General features: G+C 63.1%; 5 protein-coding genes across 5 annotated transcripts; 1 reads left to right on the top strand and 4 right to left on the bottom strand.

Moving 5' to 3' along the window:
- Positions 1-592: 592 nt before the first annotated feature.
- Positions 593-2,101, top strand: AMSG_03224 (uncharacterized protein; the record flags this gene model as incomplete). The annotated part of the gene is made up of 1 exon (XM_013904615.1): positions 593-2,101. The coding sequence occupies one exon, from the start codon at positions 593-595 to the stop codon at positions 2,099-2,101; it is 1,509 nt and encodes a 502-aa protein (XP_013760069.1).
- On the bottom strand, positions 1,631-5,126 carry AMSG_03223 (ion transporter). The gene has a single exon (XM_013904614.1). It carries the CDS (start codon positions 5,091-5,093, stop codon positions 2,154-2,156), a length of 2,940 nt encoding a protein of 979 aa, XP_013760068.1. The 5' UTR covers positions 5,094-5,126; the 3' UTR covers positions 1,631-2,153.
- A 377-nt stretch (positions 5,127-5,503) lies between these two features.
- AMSG_03222 (glutaminase isoform) lies at positions 5,504-9,842 on the bottom strand. Its single transcript, XM_013904613.1, has 3 exons — positions 9,241-9,842; positions 8,767-9,193; positions 5,504-8,659 (listed from the first exon to the last, which is right to left on the bottom strand). Exons 1-3 carry the CDS (start codon positions 9,781-9,783, stop codon positions 5,637-5,639), a joined length of 3,993 nt encoding a protein of 1,330 aa, XP_013760067.1. The 5' UTR covers positions 9,784-9,842; the 3' UTR covers positions 5,504-5,636.
- A 180-nt stretch (positions 9,843-10,022) lies between these two features.
- AMSG_03221 (uncharacterized protein) lies at positions 10,023-10,647 on the bottom strand (the record flags this gene model as incomplete). Its single annotated transcript, XM_013904612.1, has 1 exon — positions 10,023-10,647. The coding sequence occupies one exon, from the start codon at positions 10,645-10,647 to the stop codon at positions 10,054-10,056; it is 594 nt and encodes a 197-aa protein (XP_013760066.1). The 3' UTR covers positions 10,023-10,053.
- A 507-nt stretch (positions 10,648-11,154) lies between these two features.
- AMSG_03220 (glycosyltransferase family 77 protein) lies at positions 11,155-13,451 on the bottom strand. The gene has a single exon (XM_013904611.1). It carries the CDS (start codon positions 13,391-13,393, stop codon positions 11,204-11,206), a length of 2,190 nt encoding a protein of 729 aa, XP_013760065.1. The 5' UTR covers positions 13,394-13,451; the 3' UTR covers positions 11,155-11,203.
- Between the last annotated feature and the right edge of the window lie 207 nt (positions 13,452-13,658).

The raw sequence follows: 13,658 nt of genomic DNA, 5'->3' as shown, positions 1-13,658 counted from the left end.
CCTCAGTTGGATCGCGCTGTGTGTGCGATCATCTTGATCATTGCATATGATCTTGACTCCTTTTGGGAGATCTCCTATTCCTCGCTATTTCGTTTTTTCATGTCTCACTCTGTCCCTGTATTGCTTGATTTAATCAGCTTAATAACGTTGCAAAAAACAAATTTCCCGTTTAGCTCTTTGGCTAGGCTCCAACGCGGAATGGGGGTTTTCTTATGTATTGAAAAGTTTTTTTTCACGAGCGGGGGGGGGGGGAGGGAGGTGTGTGTGGAGGTGTTCGGGTAGGGGAGGGGAGGGGAGAGAGAGTGTGCGAGCGTATATGGGTGTGAGCAAGAGAGAGAGAGAGAGTGTGTGTGTTGTATGTACGTGTGTTGTATGTACGTGTGTGTGTGTGTGTGTGTGTGTGAGTGTGTGTGCAGTCAGGTGATGTAGTGCCTTGTTCGTAGCTGTGGTGTGAGCCTGACCCTGGCCCTGGCTGCCACCGCCACACAGGTTGGCTTTCCGCCCCCCCCTCTCCCCCCCCCCCCCGGCCCCACCTGTCCCCTGCCCCCCCCCCCCCCCCCCTCCCCCCTCCCCCCTCCTCCTCCTCCACAACATGCGCAAAGTACAGGCCTCCGCCCGCATGACCTCGACCCATCTATGGGAGCTGACCACGGCGGTGACGGTGATGGCTCTGTTGGTCACCATGACATGGGCGGCGCCAAAGGCCTTTGTGCCCACTCTGCTGCTGTCATGGCTCTTCGCTCCGCCACCATCGCTGCCTCCGCTGCCGGCTTTCTGGCTGCCGTGCTGGTTGGTGCCATGGGCTCCCGCGCTGGATCTGGTTCTTGTCCCCGCGTATCTGGCTGCCTCGCTTCTTGTCCTTGCCGCCATCGCCCGCCCGCCCATCATGGCACAGACTCTCCTCCGGACACTCGTGCTCGCGGTTGGCCTTCTTGGTCTCGCCGTCGTTGTCCCACACGAGCGCCGACTTCAGCCGTACACATGGGAGCTCTCGTGGATGCTGATCGGGCTCGGCGCTGTCCCGCGAGCGCTCCCGCAAGTCGCCGGAACTGCCTCTGTCCGCATCATCCTTGCAGGCGTGTATCTGGCCTCTGGCCTCGGCAAGCTCACCTCGCTCTTTGCCGGTGCTTTTGACTTTGTCATCGGCCCAGCGCGGACCTTTCTTCTTGCCTCTGTCATGCCCGGCGCGAGCCTTCTCCTGGCCATCATCGACCGCTACGGCGAAGCCGCCGCTGTTGTCCTCGAAGTTGGCGGCGGTCTTGTCCTCCTCGCTGCTTCGATTGGCTTCTGGGCGCTCGCACCGGGACCGCCGCCTCCGCACAGCTCCCACTCGCTGTTTGTCCGCGTACTGGACCTCGCCGCAGCTGCTGTCGCCGCCGCCCTCGTCGCCATGCACCTCTACATCGTTGTCTCGCTCTACGCTCACGGCTGGAATCATGCTGTCTGGGCCTGGAACCTCCATCACGCTGCACTGCTGGCGCTTCTCTGGATTGCACCGGTCCTGGCACTGTCGCCGGACTCAGACCCTGCTTCCGGCATCGATGATCCGGCGGCCAAGTACCGCCGGCGCGTCAATGCCCATACGTCACCTCCCTGCCACCTGCTCCCGGTTCTCGACGCGTACTCGTCGTTTGTCTCGCCGCTCGCGGCCTCGGCGTACTTTGCTCTGCTACTCGCTGTGGCACTCGTCATCCCCCTCGTTGGCCTCTACGGTGGCATTCCGGACCCGCTCCGCTACAATCTCTACACCGGCAACACCGCGTCGGGCGTCATTCTGACCGCTTCGATGCCGGCCCACGGCGATACACCGGCTTGGCCTGCACCTGGTTCGACAGAGGCTTCGCTCGTTCACGCCGACATTGGCATGCTTGCAATCAGCGAGTACGGCGTGTACGATGCGCTCACCGAGCGCCGCTTCTTTCACACCACGGCCTGGCTCTGTACCTCTGCACCGCTGTCCCCTAGCTCGCCGGTCGTCTCGGTCTCTTATGTCGATGCCATTCCGCCATTCACCTACGAACCACACCCGCCTCGCCACCCGCGTGTCACCTCGATGTCCTGCACGGCATGGACGGCTCGCTACGGCTGCCCTACCTCCTGAGCATACCAGGGGGCGAAAGCTGGCAATGCGGCTTTCCTGCGCACGTGCGCTTTCATGTCCGGACCCGGGCTGCGCGCGCAGCCCGCTCGCTCCTCCGCGCTGCGAGGACAGCCAGCACAGCATCCACATCGACCTCGCTTTCCTCGTCATCACTCCAATCGCTGGACGACTCGCCCTCGGCTGGGCCAACTACACTCTGCTGCCCAAGGGCCGTAATGTCCGCGTCCGATGTCAGCGCAAGGCCCGGCCTCACCAAGTCTGTCAGCGAGGCTTCTGCGTCGTCCGACTGCGAGAGCGCATAACCGTCCAGCTCGCATGCCGGGGATCTTTCGACAGCCGGAGTTGGCGGGAGAACGTCGACCCTGGGTACGGCTGGGCGGCTTATGTCGACAGGCGCGAGAAGATCGGTGCTCGACTCGCGGCGGACATCGATCAGCCGCGACAAGTGAGCCGTGTCGACGCCGGCCGCCGCGAGCTCGGCCAGTTCGCGCTCGCTGATGGTTGCCAGCTGCTCGCCGTGGATGGCTTGCTCCCAGTCGTGGCGAGCCGGCATGTCGTTGCATGACGAGCCCGACCGTGAGCCCGAGCCCGAAGGCACCCTGAGCCGGACTCGCTTGCGGCGCTCGCCATCGCGTCGGCCCCGAGACGGCATGAACCGCTGGAGCACCGACTTGAAGTGCGACTTTTTGACCTTGAACTGGTTCATGTCGAACCCAGTCTCAAATGCCTCGAGCAGGATCGAGATGAAGGTGTTGAGGATGAGAATGTTGGTGACAACGACAAAGCTGAGAAAGTAGTACGCCGCCCAGTCCGAGGTGTGCCCCATCGCGGCGTACATCAAATCCGCCCACTCGGCCTCGGCGAGTACCTGGAATAGCACCAGAGCTGCCCCGGAGCTCGTCTCAAAGTTGACCCACTCGTCCGACAGCGCATATGTGAACAGATCCAGCCCGACAATGGCGTACATGTAAAAAATAAGGCCGATGATGCCCAGAAACTGAATGAGAATGCCGCGGATGTTGTACAGTGTCTCGGCGACGGCCTTGAACGCCGAAAACGCCGCCATGATGCGGAAGATCCTCACCACGCCCAGCCCCCGCGACCACCTCTGGACGTTGAACTTGACGCCTGCAGACGCCCAACCCGCGCGCTGGATGTACACATTGACCAGTCGTGAACCGAGCCCACACACAATGACCGCCACAAAGTCAAATCGCGACCAGACGTCGGCAAAGAAGAGCGTCGGCGAGAGCGCCGCGAGCTTGAGCACGACCTCAAGGGTGAAGACGCCAAGAAAGACGTCGTTGATGACATGCAAACGATCCTCGACCTCGCTCGAGACCGCACCAAAGAGGCAAAACACCACCGTGTTGGCCACAAGGAGAATGAAGAGCAGCCACTGGACGAGCGGCGACTCGACAAACTCGTGGACCATGACCCGGATCCGCATCGGGACACAGTACCGCGACCGGCCGTGGACCGGCTGCAAGTCCTTTTTGCGATGCACGAGCAGATTGCACATGTCGAAGAACTCCAGCATGTCCACCGTCCCGTCACCATCGGCGTCGGCAAACGCAAACAGCTTGGCCACCTTGTCCGGCGACGCCTCGGGCGCCACCCTCAGCACCGTCTCAACAAACTCGGGCACCTCGAGACAGCCCGACGAGTCGACGTCGATGAGCGCAAAGGCGCAGATGAGCGCCTTGCGCTCCTGAACCCGTTCCATCAGCACAAAGTTGAGATGCTCGTCCTTGTAGAATGGGACCATCGCCGCGAGCACAATGTTGAACGAGACAAACGTCGCCACAATCAGGAACGACGCAAAGTATACCCACGCAGCATACCCGGACCGCCCCGCCGCAGGCACTACCACGTCCGGATAGTTGTCGGCCGTGAGGAGGACAAACAGTGACCGCATTGCAGGCACCAGCGAGTCAAAGTTCTCAAATGTAGTGTACCCGTCCACCTCGCTGTAGAGCTGGATCGCCATGATTGCGTACATCAGCATGATAAGCACAATGAAGAGCGAGACATGAAGCACAGATGGAATCGTCGCCACCACCGCCGCCACCGTCCCGCGCACACGCCGCGATCGAAACACAAGTAGCGCCCGCCCCGCGCGCACCAGCTTAAACCCACGCCCGGTTGACGACGTCAGCCCTAGCAGCGCGACCAGAGTGTCAACCACCAGCACACCAACCAGCACACCCTGAAGCAGCGAGACCTTGGACCGTACAAAGGCTCGCCAGCCCCACACATACGATCGGAGCAGCACGTCGCTGAAAATCGTCGCCGCACCCAGCCCGTTGGCTACATGCAATGCAGTCATGACGCCCACTCGCCACACCGTCGCCGGCCGCCCGTCCGGTCGCGCCTCGTCAGGCAGCACCAGCAGCGCCTGCGCCATGTACAACATCACAATCAGTTGCAGTGCTCCCTGATACGCCCAGTGCTCGCGGAGCGAGACCACCGCCATCCGTCGCGGGTCCTGCAAGTAGTACATGCCCTTGCCAAACTGGTACCGGTGGCGCATCGCGTCCTCGATAAAGTATCCCGCCCGCGCCACGCGCTGCTCTCGGGTGAGGCCGGCCACCAGTTCCTCGATCGAGATGCCAGCACCGACGTCGTCGAAACCGAGGCTCGCCTTGAGCTTTGACGTGATCGCCGCCGAAGACTTGGCCACAAATGACACGATACCGCGGTCGAGCCGCCGCAGCGAGCCGCCAAAGTTGTGCAGCTTGGCTGAGAGGCTCACCAGTCGCGAGTTGCGCTCGCCGGCCGTCCCCGTCGCATCGACCACATGGCGCCCAGACCGTGGCGTACTACGGCTCGATCCTTCCATTCGCGGCGTATGCGCCGCATCCCATGCATGGAGCAGGTCGTTGCCGTCAGAGACGACGCTCCGGGCCTCGCTCAAGGTCTCGCTCGAGCTCGAGCATGACGTTGCCGTCACTGAGATGTGGTTCAGCACCCTTCGCGCCGCCACTTCCATCCTGCTATCACTCCCACAGCTCTCGCTCTCGCCCCCACTCTCGCTTCCGTCCGCGATCGACCCGTCGCTCCCGCCGCCGCACCCAGTCGCGTCTGCAAACTCGCCCGATGACGATCGGCTTGACCTGCCGGGATGCTGTCGGCCGTAAAGCGCCAGGATCTCCTCGCGCAGCAGCCTCCGCTCGAGCGAGTCAACCCGCCCACCGGCGTATCGCGTCGATGTCGTTCCCGCAAGTGGCATTGGGCGCGTCGATAGCGGTGGGCGGTGCAGAGGCCGCGGCGGAGCGTGGCCGACGCCGACGCCGGCTCCGGCTCCGGCCTGAGGCTCTCTGGACTCGGCCTCTCGTCGCCAGTCATCATGGCCATGGCCATGTGTACGAGCATGTGTATGTGCATGTGTATGTGCATGTGTGTGGCTGTGTGGTACTTCAAGTCGTCTGCCGCTGCCCCGTCTGCCCGGAGTGCCGCTCCGAGGCGCGGCCGACATGGCGCTTTGGAGTCAAGTTGGCCGAGGCGTATCACGGCTTTGCCCGCAGCAAGTGGGTTACAGGACAACAATGTCGGATTGACCAGCGGCCAGATCAGGATCCGATGGCGAGTTGGCGAACGAGTCCGAGTCGAGGCTGGCAGCGGGCGCGGCGCTGGTGCCGGACTTGGGAGCGCCGCGGCTGTAGCGCATCTGGGTGTTGGCCTCGCTGTGGGCAGGTGCGGACTCGGCCATGGCCTCGAACGGGCGGAGAAGGAACCAGACGGCGCCGCCGACGTCGCGGGCGTCGTCAACTGCGGTGTGGCCCCAGCGATCGCGAAAGACCGGGCGCTCTCCCTCGTCGAGGAGAAACTCGACGACGCCATCGTGGCCTTCGCACGCAGCAAGGTGGAGCGCGGTGCGGCCGTCGTAGTCGGAGCAGCCAAAGGTCACGCCGAGCGCCTTGAGCCGCCGCAGCTCGCGGAGGTCGCCAAGGGCAGCGGCGACAAGGACGGCAGACACGGCCTCATGCTCGCGCTCCGACTGGAGCTGGGTCACGTCGATCTTGACGACGTCGACGGCCTCGGCCGCGTGAGCCTTGGCATCGTCGTGGTTCGAGAGCTGGTGCGAGGTAGCGTACGCATGGAGCGAAAACTGCTGTCTGACGAGGTTGTGCAGAAAGGCGTAGCCACGCATGGAGAACGTGTTCTCCAGCAGCGGCGGCGCAAAGGTGACCATGCCCATCACGCCGGGCACCACCACCATGATGAGGCCCGAGACCGAGGCGATGACCGGGACGCCGATGTCGTACGCAAACTCACCTGACGAGTTGAACACACCGGATGAGAACATGACCGAGAGGCACGCCCGCACGGCATCGGCCGAGAAGACCCGCTCCTGTGTCGTGGGGCACACGCCACCGTTGGCGAGCGTCCCCGCCACAACCGCCAGCTCGTCAGGCGTGAGCTCGAGTGACGAGAGCTGAAAGTAGAGGTCGAGCGTTCGTCGGACCGAGCCGGGCGTGTTCTCGAGCAAGCCCTTGGATCGCAGCATGTATGCCAGCGAGTAGTTGCGGTCGGCGGTCTCCTGCTCCGACAGGTACATAGCGTTGTTGAACGTCGGCGCCACGTTGCCGGCGGCGTGCGACCAGAGCTCCTCAAAGTACGAGAACCGCTCTGCGTCCTCGGACGGCGACGAGGCCTGGCCGCGACCCTTGGACTGCTCGGCGAGGATGAGGGCGAGGACTGCGAGATGGCCGGCATTGACCAGCGGGTTGTGCGGCACGCCGCGGTGGTTGAGGAGGAGCGCGTTAAAGGCCTCACCCGACGGCTCGCGGTCGACCACCTTGTGCACCGCATCCTCGCCGTACTTGTCCACGGCGTGGCAGTACGAGATCGGCGCGGTGACCGCCTGCAGCGAGACAGGCGGGAGGTCGCCCATTGCCAGCCGCTGGCCGTGGACCGTGCACACGCCCAGGCCCCACGCTTCGGCGTTTTGCTGCGCGAGCAGCGGAATGTACGATGCAACCGACGCGCCGCGGTGGAGCGCCGGAATGCGCGAGACTTTGATAAACGCCTCGGTCATCCGCGCGGAGAACGACGACCACGACGGGACAGCCATCCGGGACTGAACTGTAGCCTCCAAAAAGGCAAAATGGTACTCGTCGAGCCGAGCGCACCGCTTGGCAAACTCGTCGAGTGTCATCTCGACCGCCTCTAGCCCGGATGCCGCAGGAAACGACCGCGTTGTCGTACTCAGCAGCATCGACGCTGACGAGTCGTTGAGCGAGTCGACCCGCTCCAACCCGCCATATGTTTTGTTCGTCGAGCGCGCCTGCTGCAAAAGTAGCTCGGCCTCAAGAGTCGAGAACGTCACAATTGACGACGAGTGTCCGACCCACGAGTGCGGCGCCTCGGCTGCTATCGATGCATGCGAGATCGAGGGCTTGAGGTCGCCGCCTGCGTCGTCGTCAAACTCAAGACCGACCTCGACCATGACCGCCTCGACCTCATCGGGCCCAGCACCACCCACTGCTGCCACTGCCGTCCGCGGCGAGCTTTGCGGTGCCTTGCTCGACGGGAGCGCAAGGTGCGACATGAGCGTTCTGAGCCGAAGGTCCGACGCGCGGACGCCCATCTCCTTGAACAGCGAGACGATCGAGCGGAGGTGGACTACGCCCGACGCGTCGTCGTCGACCACATGCGCGAGGTGCGCCGCCCGCTCACGCCGCGGCAGATGAAAGTACAGTTCCATCGGGTCAACGTCAAGGCTGAGTTCCGGCCGATCGTCACCAGGCAGAATGTCAAACGAGGCCTGCGGGTCACTCTCGCCGGCCGAGGCAAGCGGCGGACCATCGTCTGACGCTCCCGCCGCCCGCAGGAGGATCATGGCGTCGAGGTGACCAGCAAGCCGGGCGCAGTCGAGCGGAGTCCGCCCCCACCGGTCGCGCGGCTCGAGCTCAATGCCCGGCTGCGCCACAAGAAACGAGACAGCGTGGCTGTGGCCCTCGGAGGCTGCAAGATGCAGCGCCGACCGCGAGTCGTAGTTGGTGGCGTTGACTGGAAAGCCGAGCGCAAGCAGCCGCTGAAGCTCGCGGACTGCGCCGTCGCGAGCAGCGAAGAGAAAAGAGGCCAGGTGGACCGAGAGCGAGACGGCCTTGGACTTGATCAGCTGTGCGCCGAGGCGCTCGACGTTGGCCCCGCTGTCGTCGGCAAAGCGGTGGAAGGGATGGAGGCGGAACCGAGCGGCAAAGGTCTCACAGAACTCGAGACCGCGCGCCGAGTTGCCGTACACGTCAAGAGAGGGTGACCAGGTGCAGATGCCCATGACGCCCGGGACCACCAGCAAAATGCCGCCGCCGACGCCCGACTTGGCCGGGAGGCCAACCCGGTAGGCAAACTCGCCCGAGTAGTCGTACATGCCACAGGTCAACATGATAGAGAGGCAGTGTTCGACGGTCTCGGGCGAGAAGACAACCTCGTTGGTGATGGGGCAGACGCCCGCATTGGCGAGCGTGGCAGCCAAGATCGAGAGCATCGACGCCGAGGCCATCATCGAGCAGATCTGAAAGTAGAGGTCGAGCGCGGCGTCGAGGTCGGTGCCTTCCGGAACGAGCCCGCCTCGCGCATCATGTATGCGAGGCAAAAGTTGCGGTCGGCCGTCGCTCGCTCTGACAAGTAGGTAGCGTTGGAAAAGGTGACGTCGCCACCGCCCAGCAGCCGCTTCCACGTCTGCATGACGAGAGCAAACCGCTGCGAGAGCGGCTTGGACGGCGCAACCATCGAGCAGCACATGATGGCACCCGAGTTGATGAGCGGATTGTGCGGGCGGCCTGACGAGTCGAGGGCGAGCTCGTTAAAGTTGCGGCCGGATGGCTCCATGCCGACGTGCTGGTGAACCTTTTCGCGGCCATACGCCTCAAGCGCCATGCAGTACGTCACCGGCTTGGTGCATGACTGGATAGAAAACGGGACGTCGGCGTCGCCCAGCGCAAGCCGCTGCCCGTCAATGGTGCACACGCCGATGCCCCACTGCTTGCGGTCGACTTTGGCGAGCTGCGGGATGTATGTCGCCACCGCTCCAGACTCGTTGCTCCCGGCCGACTCGAACAGATCGCCCACCTCGCCAGCAAAGGCCTCCCAGTGCGGAACAACAAGGCGCCCGAGAGCGCCTTGTCGATAACCAGCGAGTTGGGTGCGACGGATCGCCGGAAGACGGCCAGATCCATCTCCTCGTAGCCGGCCGCGAGGTGGTCCATGCACACGCTCACGGCCTCGTGGACCCGCGCGTCCGAGAGCGAGAGCCCTGTCGCCGAGAGCGTGCGGAGAAAGGTCGGCAGGTGCACCGTCTGCGATGCCGTCGCCCCACCCGCTAGCGGTGTGGGCATCGGCGTGGTTGGCGGCGTGGTCGGCATGCGGACGTCGACGCCTGGCGAGGTCAGCTGCGGCACCGGCGACGGCAGCGGTGATGCAAACGCCGGTTCGCAGCGACCGGGCCCATCATCTGCCAGACCTGGAGTACCCAGCGGCGATGACGTGATGGCTGGCGAGCTGACAGCATCCAAGGCGCCACTCGCAGCCGCAGCAGCCACCGAAGCCGCCGCCAGAGTGGGCGTCAGGCGCGAGTGGGCTGTGTGGGTCGACGACAGCCGGCGGAGAATAGAGGTGTGGATTTGCGGGAGGGTGGCGGGGGCATGGGCGTCTTCTGTCGGGGAGGTGTCCGACATGGTATAAGAGAGAGAAAGAGAGCGTGTGTGTGCGTGTGTGTGTGTGTGTGTGTGTGTGTGTGGTGGAGGGAGAGGTGGTTGGGCGTGTGGGTCACGGCGTGCGGACGTTAGCGGCGGATCGTGAGGAGACAGAGTCGTGGAGATAGTTTGAGGAAGGAAGAGCGAGAGGGAGAGATCAGGGGGCATGGTCTGGGGATCAAAGGTGGCGATTGGGTGTGTATAGCGAATGAAAGGTGGTTGGGTGGTTCAGTGGTTGGGGAGGGTGGGCTACTACGCGTATGAGATCGTGAGACTGGAACCGCCATCACCGTCCGTGTTGTCATCAGTGCGGAGAGTGGTGGTGGTAGTGCTGGAGATGGTATCGTCTGTGGATGAGAGGCGGTCGTTGAGCGAGTATGACGGCTCGCCGTCGCCATGCCAGTCTTCGTCGTCATAGCACTCGTCGTCGTCGCCATCATCGTCGACATCATACTCGGACTCTTGCCATCGGAGGAACCAGACGCGTTCGAGGAAGAAGATGAACGGAATGTCGATGGCGAGCCAGAGGAGAACAAGTGCCTCGAGGAGAGCGGTGGCGCCAAAGAGCGTGGGTGCGGTGTCGGAGCAGGTCGATGAGGATGCGAGCGAGATGAGGCCCATGATCGCCCACACGCCAAGGAGGCCGAGAGTGGCAACATGGTAGATTATGCGCCACCGCGGCGGATATGCCTTGACCACACCGTAGAGCATGCGGCCCACGAGCATGGCGTAAGGCAGGATGCGCGCAAAGATGAGGGCGGCAAAGCCGGCGAGGACCACCGCCAGCGGAGCATCGCACTCGCGCTGCGCTTCATCGCCGAGCACCAGTACAGCAAGCAGTACCATACACGTTCCCACCGGCATCCACACAAGAATGCTACAGCATCAAGGTTCGATGAGTCAGCACGGGTGTGAGCGAGGAAGCCGATGGCGGCGGGTCGGCGGGCCCGTCCATCACATACAAAGAAAGGACGACAGAGGGACCGAGCGACCGAGCGATAGAGCGAGGTCGTGAGTCAGTGTGTGTGTGTGTGTGTGCGTGGTTGTTCGTGTGTGTGCAAAGAGTGTGGTAAGTGATATGATCCACATCATGCCCATGATGCCCGGCATCGCATCGCCCCCATTGCCGCCCAACCCCCTCCCTCCCCACCTCCTCTCCCCCCCCCCCCCCCCTCCCACCCACCCACCCACGTACGTCGCCATGAATGAGAGATGCCGCACCCGGATGCATGTCTCTACAGAGAACCGGCTGCAGAGGTCCTGGCATGGCTCCTCCCGCATGCTGTCCGCTCTCGAGTCCAGTGTGGTTGCGTGACTCGAGCCGGGCATACGTTGTGCCGTTCGGCCGCTGTCCTGAGACAGATTGGCATTTACTCGTTGTTCGAGCCTTGCTGTACCACTGCTAGGCCTTGGGCGGCGTCGGTGGCGGCGAGAACTTGAGCGGCTGGCCGGTATCATCCTTGTACGGAAACTTGTTGGTGTAGACAGGCGGGACACGCGAGATCATGTCGCGTGGGATAAAGGCCGGCGCCGAGTCGTAGTGGATGGCGCCCGAGGCGTAGGTACAGCACCAAGTGCCGATCCACTTGCGGGCATCTTTGAGAAAGGCGAGGGCATCAGCAGAGTCCTCAAAGCCGGCAAAAGTGCCCTCCATCGACGAAAAGTGGAGGACGCGGGCCGCGTTGGCCGGCGCGAGCGCATCAGCGAGCTCGACGTCGGTGAGTCCCTTTGCAAGGTGGACAGTCGATGCAGCAACATAGTTGGCATCGAACCGCGCCAGCGAGCGCTTGACACACTCAACGTCACCCTTGGTGCCTGCGGGCGCGACTGGTGCCACAACCTCACGCGTGCCGTCGAGCTCGTCGCAGACGTTGACAAAGACCCGGTCCGAGAGCACCGCCATCGGCACCCGCGGGTTTGTGAGGAACGACGCCTCGCGGACCTCAAGAAGTAGCTCTTGCCGAAAGACATGGTCGGCAGGCACGACGTCCGGGAACTGAATCTCATCCTTCTCGGCGTGCGGGTAGCGACACTTGTTGAGCTGGGCAAAGTACCGATCGCAGGTGCCGTAGATAGGCGGGAGAACGAGGGTTCGGTTGAGAGCGCGGGCCACGGCCATCGCCTCAAACACCCGCTGGATCTGGTAGTCGACAAGGACCAGGTGATGCGCAGGCACCTTGTCAAATGGAACGTCCCATGAGTGGTCCACCATCAGTTCGGGCGGCGGCACGTTGTCAAAGGCCAGAAAGTAGCCGCTCGAGTAGTACGCGTCGTCGTCGAGCCAGAGCTTGTCGTCGCGGAAGCGGTGCCGCTTTGCGCCGTTGAACGCATACACGTACGTGGTGTGGACAGCAACCGGCTGGATGTTGCGCTTGCGCCATCCACGCTGCTCAAAGTACGAGTGGCCGTTCTGAAAGTATGCCAGCGGGAGCATGCCCAGAATCACGCTGTGGTTGGCAGCCCAGAATGTGTGATTCGACGCGAGCTCCAGCTTGGCGTACCCCTGCAGACCGTCCGAGTAGTCCACCTCGACGCCGTCCGAGAGCATTTCAGTAAACGACCACTGGTTGCCGTAGTCCGGGTTGTCGTTCATGAGCTTGGTCCACTTGCGGAAAAAGGTGATCATACGCTCGCTAGGCGCCAGGTACATCATTCCGATGTTCTGCGCCCACCACGCAATGTGGGTCTGCGTCAAATCCTCCAACTCGTCCTTCCATGTCGTCGGGCGCAGGTAGTCGGTCGACGCCAGCACGTCGGCGTCCTCGCCGTAGTCCTCCACCCACCGAATCGGATCGCGGAAGAAGACTGTGTCGGCGTCGGTGATGAAGAGGCCAAAGCCCCACTCGAGAATCGAGAGTGCTGCCTCCCACTTGTACCGGTTGAGCTTCTTGAACCCGGCCGAGCCCCACTCAAAGGTCTGCTTGCGAAGAACCGCAGGCACAAACGCGCCGTTGAGTCCGTTCTGCGTCAGGTACTCCATCAGCTCATCATCAAAGGCGCACACCAAGTAGTTGTCCATCGGAATCGAAGCCAGGTGGTAGACCCAGTTGCGGATGTAGTCCTCGTGGTTGTGGTTGGCAAACGTGACCAGAATCTTGCCCGTGTTCGACGCGTACTTGGCCACCACCTCCTTGGACAGCTGCGGCCACTTGTTCGAGTCGTGCTTGCTCTTGCCCTCGCCCTCACCCTCGCCCTTGCCCTCGCTCTCATCATGCTCCCCATGCACATGATCAATCACATGCGAGCTTGGCTTGGGTGCTGGCTTTGCCCATCGCCCGCCGCCTCCATCGGGCCCGTGCGCCTTTGGCGACGGCGGCGGCGGCGGCTGACCGTGTCTCTTGCCCAACGTCAGGCTGCCAAGCCCCCGCCCAGCGTCACCTAGACCAACACCATTTCCATGCCCGGCACCATCTCCGCGACTCGCACCACTCCCACGGCCCTGATCGGCCATCATCCGCCCTGCCTGTGGCTCACTCCCGGTGTGCGAGGTGGCAAAGTGGACCACCACATACACCGCCAGCGCTGCCACTACCAGCTTGAGCCCGTTCGTCCGCAGAAAGCCTCCACGTCCAGCCCGCCGTCTGGGATACATTCCCTCCTGCGTAACTTCTTGCGCGCCTTTGACTGCGTATGTATGCGTGTGCGTGCGTGTGGGTGTTCGTGCGTGTATGCGTGTGTGTGTGGGGGGGGGGAGGGGGAGGAGAGAGAGAGAGAGAGCTGCCTTGCCACCCACTACCAGTGGCCCCCTCACGCACGGACCAGCGGCACGGCCGGTGGCCAGCCGAGGGAGCGAGTGGACCAGGTTGTCCAGTGAAAGCAGCTACCGAACCACCCCACTCCCCTCCCCCTCCCCCAGG

Source organism: Thecamonas trahens (assembly GCF_000142905.1).
Source record: "Thecamonas trahens ATCC 50062 unplaced genomic scaffold supercont1.12, whole genome shotgun sequence".
NCBI lineage: Eukaryota > Apusomonadida > Apusomonadidae > Thecamonas > Thecamonas trahens.
Note: the sequence above shows the minus strand (reverse complement) of the source record. Positions and strands in the feature narration are given on the sequence as shown.

What these genes read in the sequence shown, in the direction of transcription:
- AMSG_03223 (XM_013904614.1), bottom strand. Translation starts at nt 5,093, where the DNA reads ATGGAAGTGGCGGCGCGAAGGGTGCTGAACCACATCTCAGTGACGGCA.
- AMSG_03222 (XM_013904613.1), bottom strand. Translation starts at nt 9,783, where the DNA reads ATGTCGGACACCTCCCCGACAGAAGACGCCCATGCCCCCGCCACCCTC. An exon ending in CCGTCGCACCCAACTCGCTG is followed by an intron (nt 9,194 to 9,240) that starts GTTATCGACAAG and finishes CCGCACTGGGAG; the next exon opens with GCCTTTGCTGGCGAGGTGGG. An exon ending in GTGGAAGCGGCTGCTGGGCG is followed by an intron (nt 8,660 to 8,766) that starts GTGGCGACGTCA and finishes TCGTTCCGGAAG; the next exon opens with GCACCGACCTCGACGCCGCG.
- AMSG_03220 (XM_013904611.1), bottom strand. Translation starts at nt 13,393, where the DNA reads ATGTATCCCAGACGGCGGGCTGGACGTGGAGGCTTTCTGCGGACGAAC.